This window comes from Patagioenas fasciata, chromosome 1 (genome assembly GCF_037038585.1).
Source record: "Patagioenas fasciata isolate bPatFas1 chromosome 1, bPatFas1.hap1, whole genome shotgun sequence".
NCBI classification, from domain to species: Eukaryota; Metazoa; Chordata; class Aves; order Columbiformes; family Columbidae; genus Patagioenas; species Patagioenas fasciata.
In genome coordinates this window covers 213,889,703-213,908,635 of record NC_092520.1, presented here as the reverse complement: position 1 = coordinate 213,908,635, position 18,933 = coordinate 213,889,703, and the positions used below count along the sequence as shown (strand labels likewise).

Sequence of the window (18,933 nt, the reverse complement as noted above, 5' to 3'; positions counted from 1 at the left end):
TGATCCTGAATGGGACAAACAAGCTCTTCTTGAAGTGTTTTTGGGGTGAAAAGGGGAAAACACGAGCGGCGTCACGTGCGAGAAGCGAAACCTGCGTGTGGGAAGTAGAAAGACGCTATAATTATCGTTTGTTGCCCTGATAATTAACAAAGTGTTGCCGTTTAAAGCGCTGGGATGTTATGGAAAAGCCCGCGTGGGTATCGAGCGGGGCACCCAGGGGTGCTCTACCGCACACCAGGTGCCACCCTGGGGTGCTGATGGGTCCTGGTCGCACCCTGGTCGCACCAGCAGGGCCTTGCACACGCGTGCACGCCTGCTTTGCACACGGATTTAACCACTGCAAGGGCGCGCGAGTGCCCTTTGCACACTCAGGCGCCCTTTGCGCACCCGGGGGCCGTGTTGCACGGCGGCGCGTGCCCGTTGCACACGCGTGTGTCGCCCTGGGCGCCGCACAAACCCCGCGGCGCAGGCCGGGGTTGGGGGGGGGGAAAGGCGGGAGGGCGCCAGGCGCAGCTCCGCGCATGCGCGTCGCGCCCCCCACCACGGTGGCAGCGGCTGTCGGCACGGCGCAGCGCCCGCCCCCTAGCGACGGCGCGGGAGAGCCAATAGCGGGCGGGGATGGGGGTGATTGGCAGGTGCGGGGGCGGGGCGGGGGCGGCGCGGCCACGCCCCCTCCCGGCGCGGTCTCCTCACGGCGGCGGCGGCTCCATTTTCTCCCGCTCCCGCAGCGCCCGGTTCGCCTCAGCCCCGGCCAGCGGAGAGAGAGACCCCGAGAGACGCTCCCCCCCCGGCGCCCCGTTCTTCCCTCCCCCCCGCGCCGCCATGAATGAGGAGTACGACGTGATCGTGCTGGGCACCGGCCTCACGGTGAGGAGGAGCCGTCGCCGGGCTGGGCCTCGGGCCTGCCCAGAGCGGCCGCCGCCCTGACGGGCTCCGCCGCGCCCCCCCCCGGCTTTACCCCCTGCCTGTGCCCGGTCCCCCCTCCCCATCCTTCCCCCCGGGACCTGATCCCCGCTCTCCCTCGGGCTCCGGTGTCTTTTTGCCCATTTATCACCTGATTATCCCCCACCACCGGGGGTCTGTGCCCCAGCAGCCTCGGGTACCCGCTCCTGGTTCCCTCCACCGGGGGCTTTGCCCGGATTTCTCCCCCCGCTCGGACCGTGTGGGTCGTTTCTTTCACCTGTCACCATCGTATCCCTCCCCCCCAACCCCGGGGCTTGGGTTCCTACCTCCCCCTTCAAATATTATCATGGGGTGATGGGGGCTGGCTGGTCTTTCCTTCCCCCTGGAGACACCTGGGTCCTTTCCCCCATCTCTCATTTAATTATCATCTCATTCTCCATCACTCCCCGGGTCCTTCCCCACCTCCCCACCTGACTTCTTGCGCCCCGGGCTCCCTTCTGCTTTTTATCTGATTATAACAACCCCCCATGTTTAGCTGTGTGTGTCCCCCCATCCCCACCCCCGGGGACCCCACAGCGCCCTATGGGGCTGGTCCGAGCTCCGGGGCGGCCCCTGGTCCCCGGCGCTGCCCGTGGGAGGCCCCAGGAAATGCGGTTGTTTAGCATTGGGAGGGCGGGGGACGGCGGGCAATAAAACGCTAACGGGGATTTATCGCCTCATTATTATTTTTTTTTTAATCATTTTTATTTTATTTTTCCCCTTTAACCCGGAGGTGGCTGCAGGTCCATCCAGCCGAGCCCAGAGCCCAAGCCCGGCTTAGGGTGGATCCAGACCTGGTTCTATTCCACCCCCCCACCTCCCCGCTCCGCCTTTGCAGCCTCTTCATCCAGCCCTGACTGCAGCAGGAGGGGGATGGGAAGGCGGGCGAGCCCTGTATGCCTGTCAAATTTGTCTGATTTCCCTCCCCAACCCCCTTAAAAAAAAGAAAAAATATATTATCCTTTTCATTGTCGCTTTATCTTGGTCATCCCTGAGGAAATCTGACAGCTGATGGGGTGCGGCGGAGGGAGGGGGATGAGCCGTGCTGGGGCTTTGTCCTATTGTGGAGGATGCAGCTTGTGCTGCAGGCTGCCGAGGAGGGAAAAAAACCATAAAATAAAATATGGCAGCGCTGCTGCTGCCCGTGAGGTTTGCTGGTGGGGGGGGATTTCTTCTGGTTCCTTCCTTCGAACTGGGAGCCACCGGCAGCTTATCCGCTGCGGGTTTAGTAGGGGCTGGAGGGTGGATTGCAGGTTAGAAATAAGAGGCATTGTTTGAAGAAGAGGGGAAGAAAATCCAATATGGTGGAGAGAGGGAGGTTTTTCCTTGCTGTTAAATAGCCTTTCCTGCTTTTGTTCGCTTCTGTTAGTGGGGAGACGCTTAGACAAAGGGATATCTTTGGGGTTGGCCGTGAAGGATTTCCCCCCGCTTCCCCTGTCGCTGGTAATTTTAAATAGAAATACACGAGCTTCCTACTGTGGCGTTGACACTGTGATTGACGCGGCGGTGAAGGCGCCGGGGCTGCTGACACCGGGCATGGCTGCTTCAGGCAGATCTGGTTTATCATATATTCCCCCCCCCTGTTTAGAGTATGGGAATAATGGTAACAAAACCCAGGATGTGGCACAAAGAAAATGTGCCAAAGCGTGGGAGCGTCTGCCGGAGGGTAAACCCAACTTTCCTGGTTGCTTTAATTCCTTTCTCTAAAGGCTCTTCCTTTGAGGTAGCAGGAATGACTTAGGAGGCAAAAAGCTTCTTCCATTTGATAGGGAAAGCTGCAGTCTGGCCTAAAACCTCTCTCAGGCTTAGCAGAGCAGGGAAGCAGACTTTTGGGGAGGCGAAATATAATGAGCTTCTCGTGAAGGGGCCTCCAATAGATCTGAGCTCCATTAAAATGTTAATTTATGCTTTAGAGTGAGCTGTGGTATCAAGTTGGTAAGCACGGTGCTTAATCTCAAACCGACAAATGCCAGTGTAAATTTGACAAAAAGCCTCTTGTGAAATCACTTTTAAGACAAGCGAATGCTAATGATCAGCGGTTGAGTTAAAAGGAATAAATTACGGCCGTATTTTAAGCTGTGCTGACCAATTTTCGGAGCCTGGGAGCGTGCAGGAGGGTTTGTTTGGCTTCTGATGTGCTGGATTTGACCTCTGAAATACCAGTTAGAACAGGATGGACTGCAAGTTGATTCAGGTGGAAAAGCAAGTGGATGGAAACCAGAGATCTTGGTGCAGCCAGGATATTCCTGATCCTAAAGCGCAGAGTTTTGGCTCAACCATTGAGGCTGGCAAGTTTTGTGGGAGCAGAGCCTGGTTTAGTCTGGGCTGCAGGACTTTTTCTGCAGATGAGGCACCAAAGTGGAAGCTTGAAGGTTTTGCTCCTCCAACTTTGCCCTGGTACTTCCTGAGGAAAAGGAACTGGAAAACACGTGGTTTAAACGTGTTTGGTTGTTTCTTTCCTTTTCCAAAGAGCCTTGGACTCTCGTGAAACTTCTGCTGATGTTTTCAACCATCCTTTCCTTAAATCTGGCCCTTGCAGAAATGGGTTATACTGTTGGAGATGCATCAGGCAACTGTAGTAGCTCCGTGAGTTTCTGTCTGTTTGAAAAGCCTGAATTGCACCTTGAGTACCAATCTTGATGCTGCCTGAACAAAACAGAGATTAACTCAGGGCCCAGTTTCTTAGCTATTAGAGTGTTTTGCCCCTTGAGCTACGTGTTGGGTTGTGCCCATTTTGTGTCTTGTCCCATGAGAGTTACCAGTTGATTCGTCCCAGCTGTTCATTTGGAGGGTTTTTTCTTTCTCTTTTCAAAGCAGAAATTCAGTTGTTGGTTTAAACAGAAAAAAATAAATGGTCAGAGCCTTTATAAAGGAACCGCAAATACATTGGTTGTGGTGGTTGTTCTGGTTGTGTCTGCAGGGCCACTGCTGCATGAGTGCACACGTGTGTGTGCGTAAATTCCGCTTCTGATAGATCTGAAAGCACAACATTAATATTTCAGGTGCTAATCTTCTCTTCAACCGGTAATGAAAAGCTTAGGCAGCTAGACTGGGATTACCAGCACTAAAATATTTTAATTTTTTGCCTTATCTATGCAAGCGGGAGACCCTGTTGTGATACCAAGCTTGTATAGATGTCTTAGTAGTATGGGGAAAAAATAATCCCAGCACATTTTTACATCCTGGATTACTGCTGATCTGGAAGCCTCAAACTTAACATGAGGTTAATTAACTTCATGATTTTCCTTCTGATCTCTTTGTGCGTTGAGGTGGTTCTGGCAGCATTAGGGCTCGTAGGTCATCCAGGTGGCACAGGTGCTGGTGGAAATGGCTTCTCCAAGTTGCCCAAGTCTTAAGTAGCTTTAAGATCCTTGGCTTAGGCTTGTTACGTGCGTCGTGCTTTGCAGATTAAGCAGCATCTTTCTCCAGACCTACCGCACAAACTCGTTTTTAATCTGGCGCAGCAATCGGCAGGCTGGAGAACTCCTAGTGTTTTTATTTTCAGACTTGTCTTTTCAGCTCACCTCCATTTCCACCTTCGTGATCTGGAAAAGGACTCAGTGCTCACTCACTGGGAGGTTCGGAGTGGGTTGTTGTGCCCTCTGACACCCGTTTGTTCTCTCCTCTCTGTGCTGCAGACAACGTGGGTTATTTGACATGACTATTTGGTGTAATTGGACTGTCTTGTTTAGCCCCAGTAGATGAGCACCATGTTCCTGCTGGGTTTTCACTCATTGCGGTGTGTTGCACTAAGCTTCTTACCTGCCAGCTGCCTCACCACGCTAAAGCCGTATAAATCCATCACAAAGATGCAGATTCACTTTCTGTAGGAGCCAAGCAGCCAAACTCCTCTTCAAGAGGTATTTAATCATACAGGCACAGGCCTCAGTGCTTGAAAAGCCTAAATAAAGAACGTCAAAGTGACTGCGAGGACCAAATGACGTTTCACTGTCCCTTGCATCATCCTCTGGTAGCCAAGGTCATTGCTCAAGCTCAATGAGTAATTTTTTTTGTAGTTTGTGTGGTTAAGCAGAGCTTTTATTCTTGCTTGTTGGAGTCTGGCATGGTGGACGTAGCCAACATGTATTAGAGGCGGAATAGCCTGGGCAATCTAACAAGCTGTGTGTAACTTTTTACTCACCACGGCCTGGTCCTTCCAAGAAAGAGCTCTTGCTGTGCCAGAACTCCTTGAAAAGGATTTTGCTAAATGTTTTGCGCAGAATCCTCTCTCGGTGCTGTTAGATGGCCCAACGCCGGCTCAGGTTTCCATCGGTCTGTCTGAGTCTTTCTGAACTGCCGCCCTACTTGGAGAAAATCCATGTCAACCTACTTGCTGCCCTCTGTTCCCGAAGGCTTCTGTGTGCAGAAGATCCATTCAGGAGCAGCTCGTGCAAGCGAGAGAAGAGCTGATGGTCTTCAGCAAGCATGGAAACGTCGATACCTCACACTTACCCCTTACTCCTGGGTTTTTTGGTGGATTTATATGAAATATGCAGTCTCCACGTTTCTGAAGCACGTTGCTCTCCAGTTCTGCGCTCTCCGGCCATTTGAAGCGGCTGAACTGTGCTGCAGATGACATCGATCGCTCTAAGACTTGCTCTGTCATTCATTCGGGAGCCTGTTGTAACCTGAACTGGCTGAGACAGTGGATCGTAGTGACTATAATTTGCCCAAAGATTGTGTTTGACCCTGGCTGGATACCTGGAGCTTTCCCCACTGTGTCTCAATGCCCTTTCTGCCATCAGCAGCTGCTCAGTTGTACCCGTTGGCGCAGGGTCGGCGTTTACGATTCAGAAAGCCGCAGATTTGAACTCTTGACGCTTCTCCTTTTTCATTTGCAGTCTAAACTCTTGCCAGCCCTTCCCTCATCGGTACAGCCTGTTTGTTTTCCTCGCTCCCTGAACCAAATGACATAATGACACATCAAGCAGTTCCTTGATGCCCGTGGATGGGTATAGCCAGCAGTCGGCCAGCGCAGCCATCGAAAGGAATTGCTGAGCTGGGAGGATGAATCTATTGTACGGGTTTTTTTTGTGTTTTATGACCGTGCCGTTGCCTCATCGGCTGCGAAGGGAAGCGACGGTGAAAGGCTCACGTGGGATTTCAACGCTTCGGGGCTTTGCAGGAGCCTGGGTGATATAATGAATGTGTTAAACGAGCTGTGGATAAAATAGTATCCTAATATCTCTACCTTGATCCCCATATTGGTGTTTAATGGGTATGAAATAAGATTGAGAAGGTACTTAAGACCTCTTATATCTTCTGCTGGTACCCAAATTTGCTCTGGGGGATGCTGGCAGTTTGGGCAGGCAACCTGTTGAAGGGGTACGCGCTCCCTGGGAAGTGATGGGTGAGCTGTTCTGAGAAAATAGAGTAAGAAATGCTTTGAAGTTGCCTTAAATGGAGGAAGGAAATCAGCTGACATCTGGAGCAAAGAATGTAGCTTTCTGCAGCTTTTACTGTAACTTCATCCCTCCAATTGATACTTATTTTGTTTTGAAATCCTTGTTGGCTTCCTCATGGCTCAGCTCCAGTGTGGACGCTGGCAGAGCTGGTGATCATGGGGTTTGGAAGATCTTCCAGGCGGAGTAAAACCAGCGGGTAGAGCAGAGAGTCAACCGGAGGCCTTGTGTTGAACTCTGTGAAATTTGGTTGAACTGAAGAGACCACACTGGCTTGTTGTGATGGGCTCGGTGTGACAGTCCCATGTTGCACGTGGTAAATCATTAACATTTTAACCAACATTGTAAAAGCCGCCTGGACTTTCACTCGGCTTTGTAGGGCTCACAGTGCCCTCAAGTAGTGTCGTAACTTAGGGTTTGGTGCAGCCACGTCTGCTCTAAGGGTCTCCGCTTGCTTCAGCCTGTTCAGGAAGCACGGAGGGGTCTTGTAGGGCACGAGGGATCTGGAAGGAGCAGCTGATGGATCGTGGAGAGGTTTTGCGGGAAGTACCGCACCTAATCCTGCTCACTGTCCACGTGATGACCGTGAAGCCTTGGAATCACCCATGACCAAAGGGATCAGACTCTGTGCACCAGGCAGGCAGCTCCAGCATTGCTCTTCACGACCTCAGCTGAATTCTGGTGCCGTCCCGGTGGGTACTGGGCTGGCCAGCGTGGCCACGCTCTCCTAGCAGAAAAGATCTGCCCATCACCACCTGGAAGCACCAGAACAGCAAGTCCTCATGCCAGCGATCCCTCCCAATGCTCCTACAGATGTTGAGACGCTACAGAACAAAATAACCCTTCCTGGGAGCTGCCTTCACTGTCGGTTGGTGAAGATGATTTTAAAAGCTTCCTTTGAGGATTTACCCAAGTTGGGATTTGCAGGTCATGTAAACAATATACGGTGGGAGGCTTTTTGTGTTCTATCTGTGGTTTGTTTGAGTGCACTAACTGATACCTCTGTTGGCCAGTGTTGCTGTAACGTAGTTTGCAATAAGCCTACTACACTCTTACTACTCCTTTCCACCTTCCTAAGCGGGAAAGTGACCCGGGGGAGAGTCCTGAGTGCTCCACGGAGTGAAGTGCATGTGGATTAAACATGAAGGATCTCACGGAGACACAGATCTCAAGCTGCTGGTTTGGGAATGAATGGCTCCTCCACTCCTGAGCTTCCAGATGTGCAGCAGTGGCATCTCAGCAGCTGGATGTGGGGTTTTACAGACTGAATGAAAAATAACACGAGATGTAGCTGGGACGTACAAATTAGATAATGTTGATGGTGAATGGGAAGCAAATTTCAGATGTAATTTTGCCTTTGGAGAGAGCTCAGACAGAGCAGGAAAGATCAGTAAAATCTCCACCGTACGCAGCCCTAAGCATGCAAAAATATTCAAGTTTTTCTTAAGCTCTTTGGCTTCTGAATGCCAGAGCTGGTGACCGGGTTAGCTGGAAAGTTGTGTTTTAATTGGGATTTAGCGTGTGAGTCCTTAGCTGGTCCTGCAAGCTCCATCTTGTGTCCCTCTGCGATTAGCCTCAGCTTCTTGGTGCTGCATTTAGCAGCTTATCTGCTGCTCGAAGTACTCTCGGTGTTTTTAATCTCAGTGGGTACACAGCAAGGATAGCAAAATATCTACTGAGATGATGAAGCTCCCAAATAGCTTAATGTATTCTTTGTGCTGCTTCTGTCCCCTTAAGAGGAGCTGTTGACTCTGTCGCGTGTCCCAGTGTGGCAAATATCAAAGAGTAAAGTTTTGAGATTACTTGGAGTCCTTTAAGATTTTATGCTGCTGGTGTCACCCATAAATGCGGGTGCTGTGAACATCCTTATTGATAATAGGTGGTTTAGGAGTATAGATTTTCCTAATATAGCCCAAATACATGAACTTCTCAGGGGACCCCTGGTAGGTGGTGCTTGTGGAGTTTAAAACATCTCTGCTTTCCCAGAGAAGAAACCAAACCCTGTAAGGGGTTAATGTGTCTCGAAGAGAAGTCTTTCAGCGTGTGTGTCTTAAATTTGGTGTGAGGCAACAGGTGTGTTTGTTTTCAAAGGACTGTGCAGGTCCCTTCAAATCCAGGCGTGCAGCGGGTTGTCTGAGCCTGCTCTTCAAGGGAGCAACGTTAGGAAAAAATGGAAGGAGACTTAAATACAACTAACACGTTCCTTTCTCGTTCCTTCTCTCCGTAGGAATGCATCCTCTCCGGGATTATGTCCGTGAATGGAAAGAAAGTCCTTCACATGGATCGTAATTCTTACTACGGAGGGGAAAGTGCATCCATTACACCCCTGGAGGATGTAAGTATGGAGTGGGGGGCTGACACCCCTTTTTGTGTCCTTCCCAGGCGCATAAAAGAGGCTTTATTTTGAGTTATCCTAGGGGTGGATTCAAGTAATTACTCCTAAGGGTTTCCTTTGAGTAAGAATGTTTTATAGCACTTCCACGCCAGATAACAACGCGGAGAAACCAGTGTGCGTGTTTATACTTGGTAGATAACACTTGTTTTCTGGAGTTTCCAGCTGAGATTGAAAATCTGAGCGATCATTCGGAGGCAGAACGTTGCCTGAACAAATACCCTCTGTACCTTGACGTTGTGCTTGGTCTTTGGTCTAATAATAATAATAAATAAATATCACCTCCTCTGGTTACTGCTTGCACCGCATGATTGCGTACCCCTAAAGCCGTTAGTGTGGCTGGTTAATTAGATGTCAGGAAATCACTGTGCTCCTTTGCTGCTTAATTGGGTTAAATATTTATATTGGAGAATCTGATTTAAGCATACGGACGAGCTTGCCCTTTCCTGAAGGAGGCATTTTTGATCAGATTACCTTTAGCTCTGTTAAACAGTATTTTGGTTCAGCAGGTCATAAATTCCCAAGCATCAAGTTAGAGCTAAAACACCAGCCAAAATTTGCTGTGAAGAGCTTGTGTTCAGCTGGGGAGATGCGGGGGTGGAAAGTGTGTACATGTGTGGGAGAAATTATACCCACAGATACTTCCTCTGCTATAATAAGTTCTGTATTCTCTCTGAAGCTCTACAAAAGGTTTAATTTACCGGGAACTCCACCAGAATCTATGGGGCGAGGAAGAGACTGGAACGTGGACCTCATTCCGAAATTCCTTATGGCAAACGGTAAGCGATGCTGAGCTCCTAAATCTGCCTCGTCAGCATAGCTCGCGCTCATGTTCGGTGCCGTAACAAATGAAGAGCCCTTCATTTAGCCCTTCGTTTAGCTCTTCATGAACTTCTTGGAGCATTAATCAAAACTGGTCTGCCCGTGTTTATGCCAGAAGCTCCACAGCTTTTGTTCTGTGACTCGTTTTGCTTGTGGATCTCTCAGATTGGGAAGGTGGTTCCAGCAGTGCTATGTCTGGAAGGTTCAAACAGCCATTTTCCAACATCCTCCTCTTAAAATGTTTCCATTTCTAGCCGTGAGTTTGTGCACTGTTATTCTTCCCATGGCTTAGGAAGAAACAGTTGATTCCATGGTGACCGTTAATCCCCTTTGTTCCTATTTTATGGCTTGTAGAGTCTGTCATCCCGTGTTGATGCTACAAATCCTCATTCTTTATGTATTCTAGTACTGGGACAGGTCTTCTGGACCAAACCCACTACTGGTGAGGTGGTTATCTGGGGGGTTCAACCTAAAGAACAGGAGGCTGAGGGGAGACCTTCTCACTTCCTACAACTACCTAAAAGGAGGTTGTAGTGTGGAGGGTGTTGGTCTCTGCTCCCAAGGAAAAAGCAACAGGACGAGAGGAAACGGCCTCAAGTTGCGCCAGAGGAGGTTGAGGTTGGATCTTGGGAACAATTTCTCCCCCAAAGGGCTGTGGGGCATTGGAACAGGCTGCCCAGGGCAGTGCTGGAGTCACCATCCCTGGAGGGCTGGACAGACGGACATGAGGTTCTCAGGGATGTGATTTAGGGGCAGTGTTGGGGTAACAGTTGGACTCGATGATCTTGAGAGTCTTTTCCAACCAAAATGATTCCATGATAATGCCAACAAATTCAGGGGCCGCTCATTTTGCCAAGTACCACGCACTCGCTACTGGAATCTCTTGTCCCATTGTGTAGTGCCAGTCTTGCTCAAGGTTAGTGCAGTGGAAGTCTTGATAGATTCCAATTAGGATTGGTTACTCTATTCTCAGCTTACTCTCAGCTTGCACAGGCGTTGTGATGCATTTCTAGGGGACATCATCCCTCTGGGGATGTGACAGTGGGGGGGACAAGTCAGAGGACGTGCTGTACTTTGCTCAGAGGGCTGATGGAAACCACAGGAGTGACAAGGAGGCTGTTAATTGCCGGTTAAAAAAACCTTAAATCTGCCTCATAATACACTAGTGAGTATCTGCAAGAACCCGTATGTTACACAAAGGTCTAAGAGCTGTGTGGGTTGAGCGTGGTGCTGCCATTGAAGGGTTTTGCGAGGCACTGTCCTCCTCTTGGCTTCTGCTTACTTGTGCCAAACCTCATTTTCAGGTCAGTTGGTAAAGATGCTGCTCTACACAGAAGTTACTCGCTACTTAGACTTCAAGGTGATCGAGGGGAGCTTCGTCTACAAGGGAGGCAAGATCTACAAAGTTCCTTCCACCGAGGCAGAAGCTTTGGCATCCAGTGAGTAGTTTCACCTTGCTTTGTTTCCTCTTGAACCTCCCATTTTTAACCAAAGACAAGACAGGTCTTTGCCACCTGCATCTCGGGGTATTTTGTGCTTGCGTGGAAAAGCAAATCTCGACGGTTCTCATGTGGTGCTGTGTGTAGACTCCGTCTCAGTAACAAGCCGTGCTTAGCGGAGGAGCCTTCTACATCTCATTTGCCTTCAAGCACCACTTGTAGGGTGAGTTTTGGGCTTCCTGAGCCTTGAGTTACTGTTTTCTTAGAGCTTTCAAATGGAGCCACTCAAACTGCTTGTCCTATGGCTCATCTGATGAGAAGCTGACGGTGTTTTACTTCCTTCCGAGGTTACACTTTGAGCTGATGTGCCCAGCTCTGCCATAAATATTTAACGTTGGGTCCTTGTTGGATGTAATTAATGTGTGAAAATGTCACATTTGTCAGCAGGCAAATTGGAATGAATAATTCTGGCATGTGGCACCTGGCTCAAATCTTAATTGGTGTCTTAGGTGTCACTCTTCAGATAAAACTACTGATCATTCGTAGTAGTGCAATGCGTTAGGAGCTGGCAGAGGGCAGCCTGTTAGCTTCAGATGTGAGGTGTATGTAATATAATCTTGGAAAAGTCTTGTGATAACATGACTCCTGCAAATAAGGCTCCTGGCGTGTAGCTTGTCTGAACTTCAGAGCCTCCCTCTTGGCAGATATTGCTGTTTGCTGTGAAATAACCGGTCGTTCCTTCAATTTTGGCCACGTTGTTCTTTTAAATAGTCTCTTAAGAGACTCATAGTGGCAGAAGCAGGAGGTGCCCCTGGTGCCGTCTCTGCCTTTGTGTTCCAGCAAGCCCAGTCTTACTTCTTCAATTTGTAGAAGATTAAAACACATAAATGGTGCCTTGGTCGATCTCATGTTGGAAGTTTTGACCCTTGCAGCACTTGCCTGGTTCCTTGGGGAGGCTGCAGGAGAGCCCAGTGTGGTAGATACTGAATGCAGAGCTCTGCTTAGGAAAGCTCAGGTTGGGCTTTACACCAGATCGAGTGGAAACTGCTCTCCAGGCTTTCCCACAGCTGGGAGCAGCTGGTAGGAACTCAGCCTCCAGCCACGCCGTGGAAAGAACTGGCCATACCACCTCTTGAGAGGTGGTACACCAGGACAGCTGCCTGTGGGGACCGACCTGGCAGATGTTTGTGTGTCTTCTGCCTGAACAGAAGAGCCCTGGTTAGTCCTCAAGGCCAAACTCCACGTTATGAGCCAGCGTGTGGCCAAGAGGCCACCAGCATCCTGGCTGGGACCAGCACTGGTGTGGCCAGCAGGCCCAGGGCAGTGATTGTCCCTGGGCTGGGACCTGGGGAGGCCAAATTGCCAACCCTGGAGGCAGTTCTGGGCCCCTCGCGCCAAGAAAGGCCTTGAGGTGCTGGAGCGGGTGGAGAGAAGGGAACAGAGCTGGGGAAGGGGCTGGAGAAGGAGGTTGAGGTTGGATGTGGGGACCAATTTCTTCCCCAGAGGGCTGTGGGGCATTGGAACAGGCTGCCCAGGGCAGTGCTGGAGTCACCATCCCTGGAGGGTTGGACAGACGGACATGAGGTTCTCGGGGACATGGGGCAGTGCCAGGGCTGGGTTAATGGTTGGACTCGATGATCTTAAACATCTTTTCCAACCAAACCCATTCTGTGTTTGTAACACTCAGCAGTTCTTTCCCACTTTTGATACTCTGTGGCGATGGAAAAGCCATTTAGTAGCCACGCGAGTTCTGACAAAACGTCTCGTTTTTAGGCTTAATGGGCTTGTTTGAGAAGCGCCGGTTCAGGAAGTTCCTAGTGTACGTCGCCAACTTTGATGAGAACGACTCTCGAACTTTTGAAGGCGTCGATCCCAAGAAAACCACCATGCGCGACGTGTACAAGAAGTTCGACCTGGGGCAGGACGTTATTGATTTCACAGGCCATGCCCTCGCGCTCTACAGGACTGACGAGTAAGTGGGGGGTTCAGTTGCTCCCCAAAATCAGGTGGGGTGCTGCCTACTTACAGCACCGGCCTTGCAAATTGATTGTAGGATGTTTTGCAAAGTGTGTCTGTCCCCGAGTGCCGCGTGAGTCTTAAAATACAGGGCCCTCTGCTCATGCGATATTTAAATTTAGTGGGTTCCTGTGGTTAATGAGGCATCTCCTTCCTGAATAAAACCCCCTGGTGACACTAAGTGCTTCTAAAAGGGAATTTCCAGGGAAATAATCGCCAGGAACAGCTGGAGGGTGGGGAAGGAAACTTGACGGGAAGCAAATGTTTTGCTCTCTGAGTATATTCTGCTGTAAGTTTGAATTTGTGAAACGTCGCAAACTGTGTATCCGCCCTCTCCAGCTATTTAGATCAACCCTGCCAAGAAACGATCAACAGGATTAAGCTCTACAGCGAGTCGCTGGCTCGATACGGGAAGAGCCCGTACCTGTATCCCCTCTATGGCCTTGGAGAGCTGCCCCAGGGATTCGCAAGGTGAGATCTTAGTTTTTGGACCCCGCTTCTCAACCCTGCTGGGGGATCGGGTGCGTTGGAGTCAGTGCTCAGGCTTCCAGAACGTGATGCTGCTTAAAAATACCGCGGTCGTTAATGGTTCTGTCGCTGTCTTAATCAGAAAGCGATTCCTCCATGTGAGATTCCTTCTTTTGGGGCTTATTTACTGCAATTCCTGTTAGTGTTGGTAATTCTGGATTTGTTCAGAGATAGACAACGTACTGCAAACTATCTGAGAAGTTGGATTTGGCAGCCTGGTGTAACCAGCAGCGCTTTACACTGCGGGACTGTCTGGATTGCACCAAGCAGATTCTTTCTAGCTGGATGTAATCACAGCAATAATTTAAAATTCCAGCTTGTGGAAGGAACAGCAAACGGCATCTGCTGCCTAGGTATTTAATTTTGAAGACTTTTTAATGCGTGGATTGACCAAGGGGAACAGTTACAAGGGGCTGTTAAAAACCAAACGCGCTCGTGTGGAACATGCTGAAGTGGCTTTGCTCTTGCAGGCTGAGCGCTATATACGGAGGCACCTACATGCTGAACAAGCCCATCGAAGAGATTGTGATAGAAAACGGCAAAGTGGTTGGTGTGAAGTCTGAAGGGGAGGTACGGTACCTTCGCAGGCTTTCCTTATTCCACATCTTGCCTCTCAAAATTGAGGCTGTTGGTCATGGATCTGAAGAAATAACAGTAGGAAAAACCCTCATCAGAGCCCCAGGAGCAAAAGTGATTGGCCAGCGCTGGTTTTCTCTGCACAGAAAGGCTGAGCCTTGAATCCTGGGGGCAGTTCTGGGCCCCTCACGCCAAGAAAGGCCTTGAGGTGCTGGAGCGAGTGGAGAGAAGGGAACGGAGCTGAGGAAGGGGCTGGAGCACAAGTGTGATGGGAGCGGCTGAGGAACCTGGGGGGTTCAGCTGGAGAACAGGAGCTGAGGGGAGACCTTCTGATCTCTGAACTGCCTGAAAGGAGCTTGGAGCCAGGGGGGTCGGGCTCTGCTCCCCAGGAACAAGCGCCAGGAGCAGAGGAAACGGCCTCAAGTTGCGCCAGGGGAGGTTGAGGTTGGATGTGGGGACCAATTTCTTCCCCAAAGGGCTGTGGGGCATTGGAACAGGCTGCCCAGGGCAGTGCTGGAGTCACCATCCCTGGAGGGTTGGACAGATGGACATGAGGTTCTCAGGACATGGGGCAGGGACAGGGGTGGGTTAGTGGCCGGACTCAATGATCTTAAACTTTTCCAACCAAAACGATTCTATGATTCTATAAAAAACAACTCGTTAATATTTTCATAGCAAGGAATACAGTACAGCAATCATACTCCACGTTGGAATTAAGTCTTCATGAGTTGTCAGTGTAGTCTTCTGAATAAATCAGGCAGGTTAAATTGGAAAGGAGCCGCTCGCTTGTGTGTACCCCGGGTATGGAACCAGCTCTGCCCTTGACACTGAGCAGTGGCTGCTCCGGCAGCCCGCACGTGGTGTTTCTGCAGCTTCTTCTCAACCTGGCGATAGAAAACCAGCGAGAGTGCTGTGAGCTGCTCGGGAGCTATAAATGTGCTCCCAGCTTTGCAGGACAGTTTAGCACTTGCTGGGGTAACGTGTCCGTGCTGGGTGGGGATCGTGTGTCCTGGCCAGCAGCAGAGGTGATAATCCACGTTATAGAGCGATGTGCTCAAGTGCGGGCTGCCTGGAGGCCTCAAGTTCGTTATTTTACAGTAATATTTTAATAATACAAGTTTTAGTGCAAATTCTTATCTGTTTGGTTCAACTTCGACTGAAGTGCGTTATGGTCCTAGACTGGTGGGACCGGGGTCTGTAGAGGTTAGAGATTAACGAAGATGTGATTAATCACACAGCTCTGCGTAGCCTTTTAAGAGTAATGCACTGAGATTTGGGTTGTCCATGCTGAAACAACCTGATGCAGGAATAATCACCTCAAATTGCTCGTTAGTTTTTCCTGAAATCATCTGGTTTCTCATCTCCGCACGGTGGTCACTCGAGGTCTGTCTCTCTGCAGGTCGCTCGCTGCAAACAGCTCATCTGCGACCCCAGCTACGTCTCGGACCGCGTCACGAAGGTCGGCCAAGTGATTCGGGTAATCTGCATCTTGAGCCACCCCATCAAGAATACAAACGATGCCAACTCGTGCCAGATCATCATTCCACAGAATCAGGTCAACCGAAAATCAGGTGCGTGGAGAGCGGGGAGTGCTGGGCCTGATAAACCACCCGCTGGAGTGAGTGGAGAGAAGGGAACGGAGCTGGTGAGGGGCTGGAGCACAAGGATGATGGGAGCGGCTGAGGGACCTGGGGGTTCAGCTGGAGAACAGGAGCTGAGGGGAGACCTTCTGATCTCTGAACTGCCTGAAAGGAGCTTGGAGCCAGGGGGGTCGGGCTCTGCTCCCCAGGAACAAGCGCCAGGAGCAGAGGAAACGGCCTCAAGTTGCACCAGGGGAGGTTGAGGTTGGATGTGGGAACAATTTCTTCCCCAAAGGGCTGTGGGGCATTGGAACAGGCTGCCCAGGGCAGTGCTGGAGTCACCATCCCTGGAGGGGTTGAACAGACATGGAGATGAGGTTCTCAGGGACATGGAGCAGTGCCAGGGCTGGGTAATGGTTGGACTCAATGATCTTGAAGGTCTTTTCCAACCAAAATAATTCTATGACAAATGGCCTCACACCAAACACGCTGCAATAGTCGAGAGAGATGTGAATCAAACGGGGAAGTTCACTTATTGCTGCTCCTTCAGCCCTCACGTCCTGCCCAGAAACCCCTCGGCCCCCAGCCAGGCCGAGTGTAGTTCAGAGCAGCGGTGGGGGAGGCAGGAGAGGTTGGGGTGCCTCTGGTTGTGAAGTTGTCCAGAACCCCCCCGAAGGAAGTTCCCAACCTGGGAGAGGCAGGTGAGGAGCCCGGGGATGCTCTGGGAGGGCGGTGAGGCCTGCGTGGAAGAGGGGAAACGCTTCCTCGCCTCGGACAGAGTGCTGGGCGGATTCCTGGAGCTCTCATAGCCCCAGGAAACTGAATTTTGGGGAGCTCGCAGGGCTGCTGGTGGCCAGACCCATTAGCCAAGAGCCCGAGAGCACGTAGGACTGCAGAGCAAGGTCAGAACTCGCTCAAGCGCGGCCCTAAACAAGACAAATGAGGTACAAAGTGTCGGGGGAGCAGGAAGAGGCGCAGGAGCGGGTGAGTTGGAGGTTTTTGGTCAGAGATGGGACACATCCTGACCTGCTGCCGCGACGTTCATTCCCCAGATATCTACGTCTGCATGATCTCCTCCGCGCACAACGTGGCGGCGCAGGGGAAGTACATCGCCATCGCCAGCACCACCGTGGAAACCGCCGACCCGGAGAAGGAAATCAAACCCGCTTTGGACCTCTTGGAGCCCATCGAGCAGAAGTAAGTCCTGGACCAGCCTCCTCTCCCTCTTCTGCGAGCACTTGGGATCCAGAGGCCGTTTGGCTGCACAGAGACGTTAAAACTCCGTGTTTCCTCCGCATTTTACGCGTTGGGTGGTGCGGCGCCCTTTAATTCAGCCATTTTTGCACCCGTTGCAATGCTCTAAACCATCCTCCTGTCTTCTCCTTCCAGGTTCGTTAGCATCAGCGACCTGTTCGCACCGACCGACTTGGGAACCGAAAGCCAGGTGAGTGAGGCGCCCAGCTCGTGTTTTGAGACGGGGAGGAGAGAGGCCGGATGCTAAACCAGCTCCTTCTCCTTCCAGATCTTCATCTCTCGCACCTACGACGCCACCACCCACTTCGAGACGACGTGCGATGACATCAAAGATATTTATAAGAGGATGATGGGATCAGAGTTCGACTTTGAGGAGATGAAACGCAAGAAGAACGATATCTACGGGGAGGAGGAGCAGCAGTAATGAGAATCTCTAATTAGGAGAAATTTAAATCGGCTAATATGAATATATAAGGAACTTAATGAACACTGTATGAAATTCAATATTGTAAGGCCTGCTTTTGTAATCCCATCTCTGAGAGATTGAAGAGTACTGCACTGGTAATGTTCCCCTTTTGGATATCATGTGTTAATTATTTCATTCTAGTAGGGCTGCTGTCCAGAATCTGGCTAATTACTGACTGATTTAACGACTAACCTCGTAAAGCGAAAGGCAGACTGAACTCTTTTTTTCGTTGCGGACGTAGACGTTGGTGCAGATTTGAAATAACTCATTGACAGCTGTGTCTTACCTTGTCTTTTTAATCATTCGTAACCATCCTTCACAATTATGTGCTTCTTGGTGAGCTCTAGTAGACGTGACGGTTGTCACTCAAAAAACCTGATTATCGAGGAAAATAGAAACCAACCTGAGCACTCCATTATTGTGGACAGCATCCCTAAAAGTCTCTTCCCATCAATCTTAACTCTGTGGCAAGTTGTATTTTGGGACAGAGCCCACATCTATTGTAGCAGCAAATGTCGGCTTTAGTTCTGGGCACAGAACTTAACCCTCCACTTAAGCTTCTCAAACTGTTTACATCGGTTGGGACACAGCTGTGCCTAAGGCTCCTTTGTGTTTTAATCTTAATAAAAATTGAGAGAAAACAAAAATTACAGAGCAGGCAAGATGTGGAAGTATTTTTCTGTAGCCTTGGCGACTTCTCAGATGGACCAAAACGCCGCTGCGGTATCGGCATGACGGAGCCTTGTGCTTCTCCTTGTCTCCCGAAGGCTCCAAATGATTTCTGTACTGCGAAGTAAAGCCAAATTCTGGAAAACCAGCCCTGGGTTCTGGTCTGATTCACTAATTCTGAGATCACTTGGATCTCGGGGTTGATACAGGAGTGGGGCAGAGAGAGAACAACAGGCAGGGGAGAAGATGCAGCAGCACCAAACCTCTTGCTGCATCTCAACCCCAGCCACCTCCAGCCAGAAACAGCCCTTGCTTGAAGGCCCAGTAAGTGATTCTTGTAATGATGCTCCTCTTTGCAGCGAGTCTTGCGGATCCCCTGGCTTGGATCTTGCAGCGCATTGATGCGGGCGGTGGGTGCGCAGGAAGGTTCAGGTGCAGAAATGCCAAGTACCAGGAAAAATGAGGGGAAAAAAAGCCTTGGAACAGCTTTTTCAGCTGTTGTGGGGATGGTTCAGCCGTAGCTGAAGAGGAACCGGAGGTTTAACCACATTCACAAACCTCGCTCAACCTGCGGCTGCTCCTTCCTTCCTCCGTCGGTGTCGGGGTTTTTGGTGCTTCCTCTCCCCCTGCGCTGGTTCCAGGAACCACCTTCCCATTTTCAGCCAAGCTTTGTGTTTATTTCCCCAAAATGCTGTAACCTGGTTACTCCTCTCCTGCTGGGAAGGAGAAGGGTGTGGATCCCACAGCCCTGCGGCTTCACCATCCGAGCGCTCTCCTTTCCTCCCTGCGTGAGCTTCAAAGTTGTCGATAATGCAGAAAAAAGGTGAATTTGAGACCTAAAAGTGTG

General features: G+C 50.5%; 1 protein-coding gene across 1 annotated transcript; it reads left to right on the top strand.

Moving 5' to 3' along the window:
• The first annotated feature begins 663 nt into the window (after positions 1–663).
• On the top strand, positions 664–18,234 carry GDI2 (GDP dissociation inhibitor 2). Its single transcript, XM_065829262.2, has 11 exons — positions 664–867; positions 8,572–8,679; positions 9,416–9,515; positions 10,863–10,997; positions 12,771–12,969; positions 13,353–13,484; positions 14,012–14,111; positions 15,517–15,688; positions 16,750–16,894; positions 17,087–17,141; positions 17,220–18,234. The coding sequence occupies exons 1-11, from the start codon at positions 823–825 to the stop codon at positions 17,373–17,375; spliced, it is 1,347 nt and encodes a 448-aa protein (XP_065685334.1). The 5' UTR covers positions 664–822; the 3' UTR covers positions 17,376–18,234.
• Positions 18,235–18,933: the final 699 nt, after the last annotated feature.

Coding starts and splice junctions, on each gene's coding strand:
- GDI2 (XM_065829262.2), top strand. CDS start 823: ATGAATGAGGAGTACGACGTGATCGTGCTGGGCACCGGCCTCACG. Junction 16,895..17,086: donor TTGGAGCCCATCGAGCAGAA/GTAAGTCCTGGA, acceptor TTCTCCTTCCAG/GTTCGTTAGCATCAGCGACC. Junction 17,142..17,219: donor ACTTGGGAACCGAAAGCCAG/GTGAGTGAGGCG, acceptor TTCTCCTTCCAG/ATCTTCATCTCTCGCACCTA.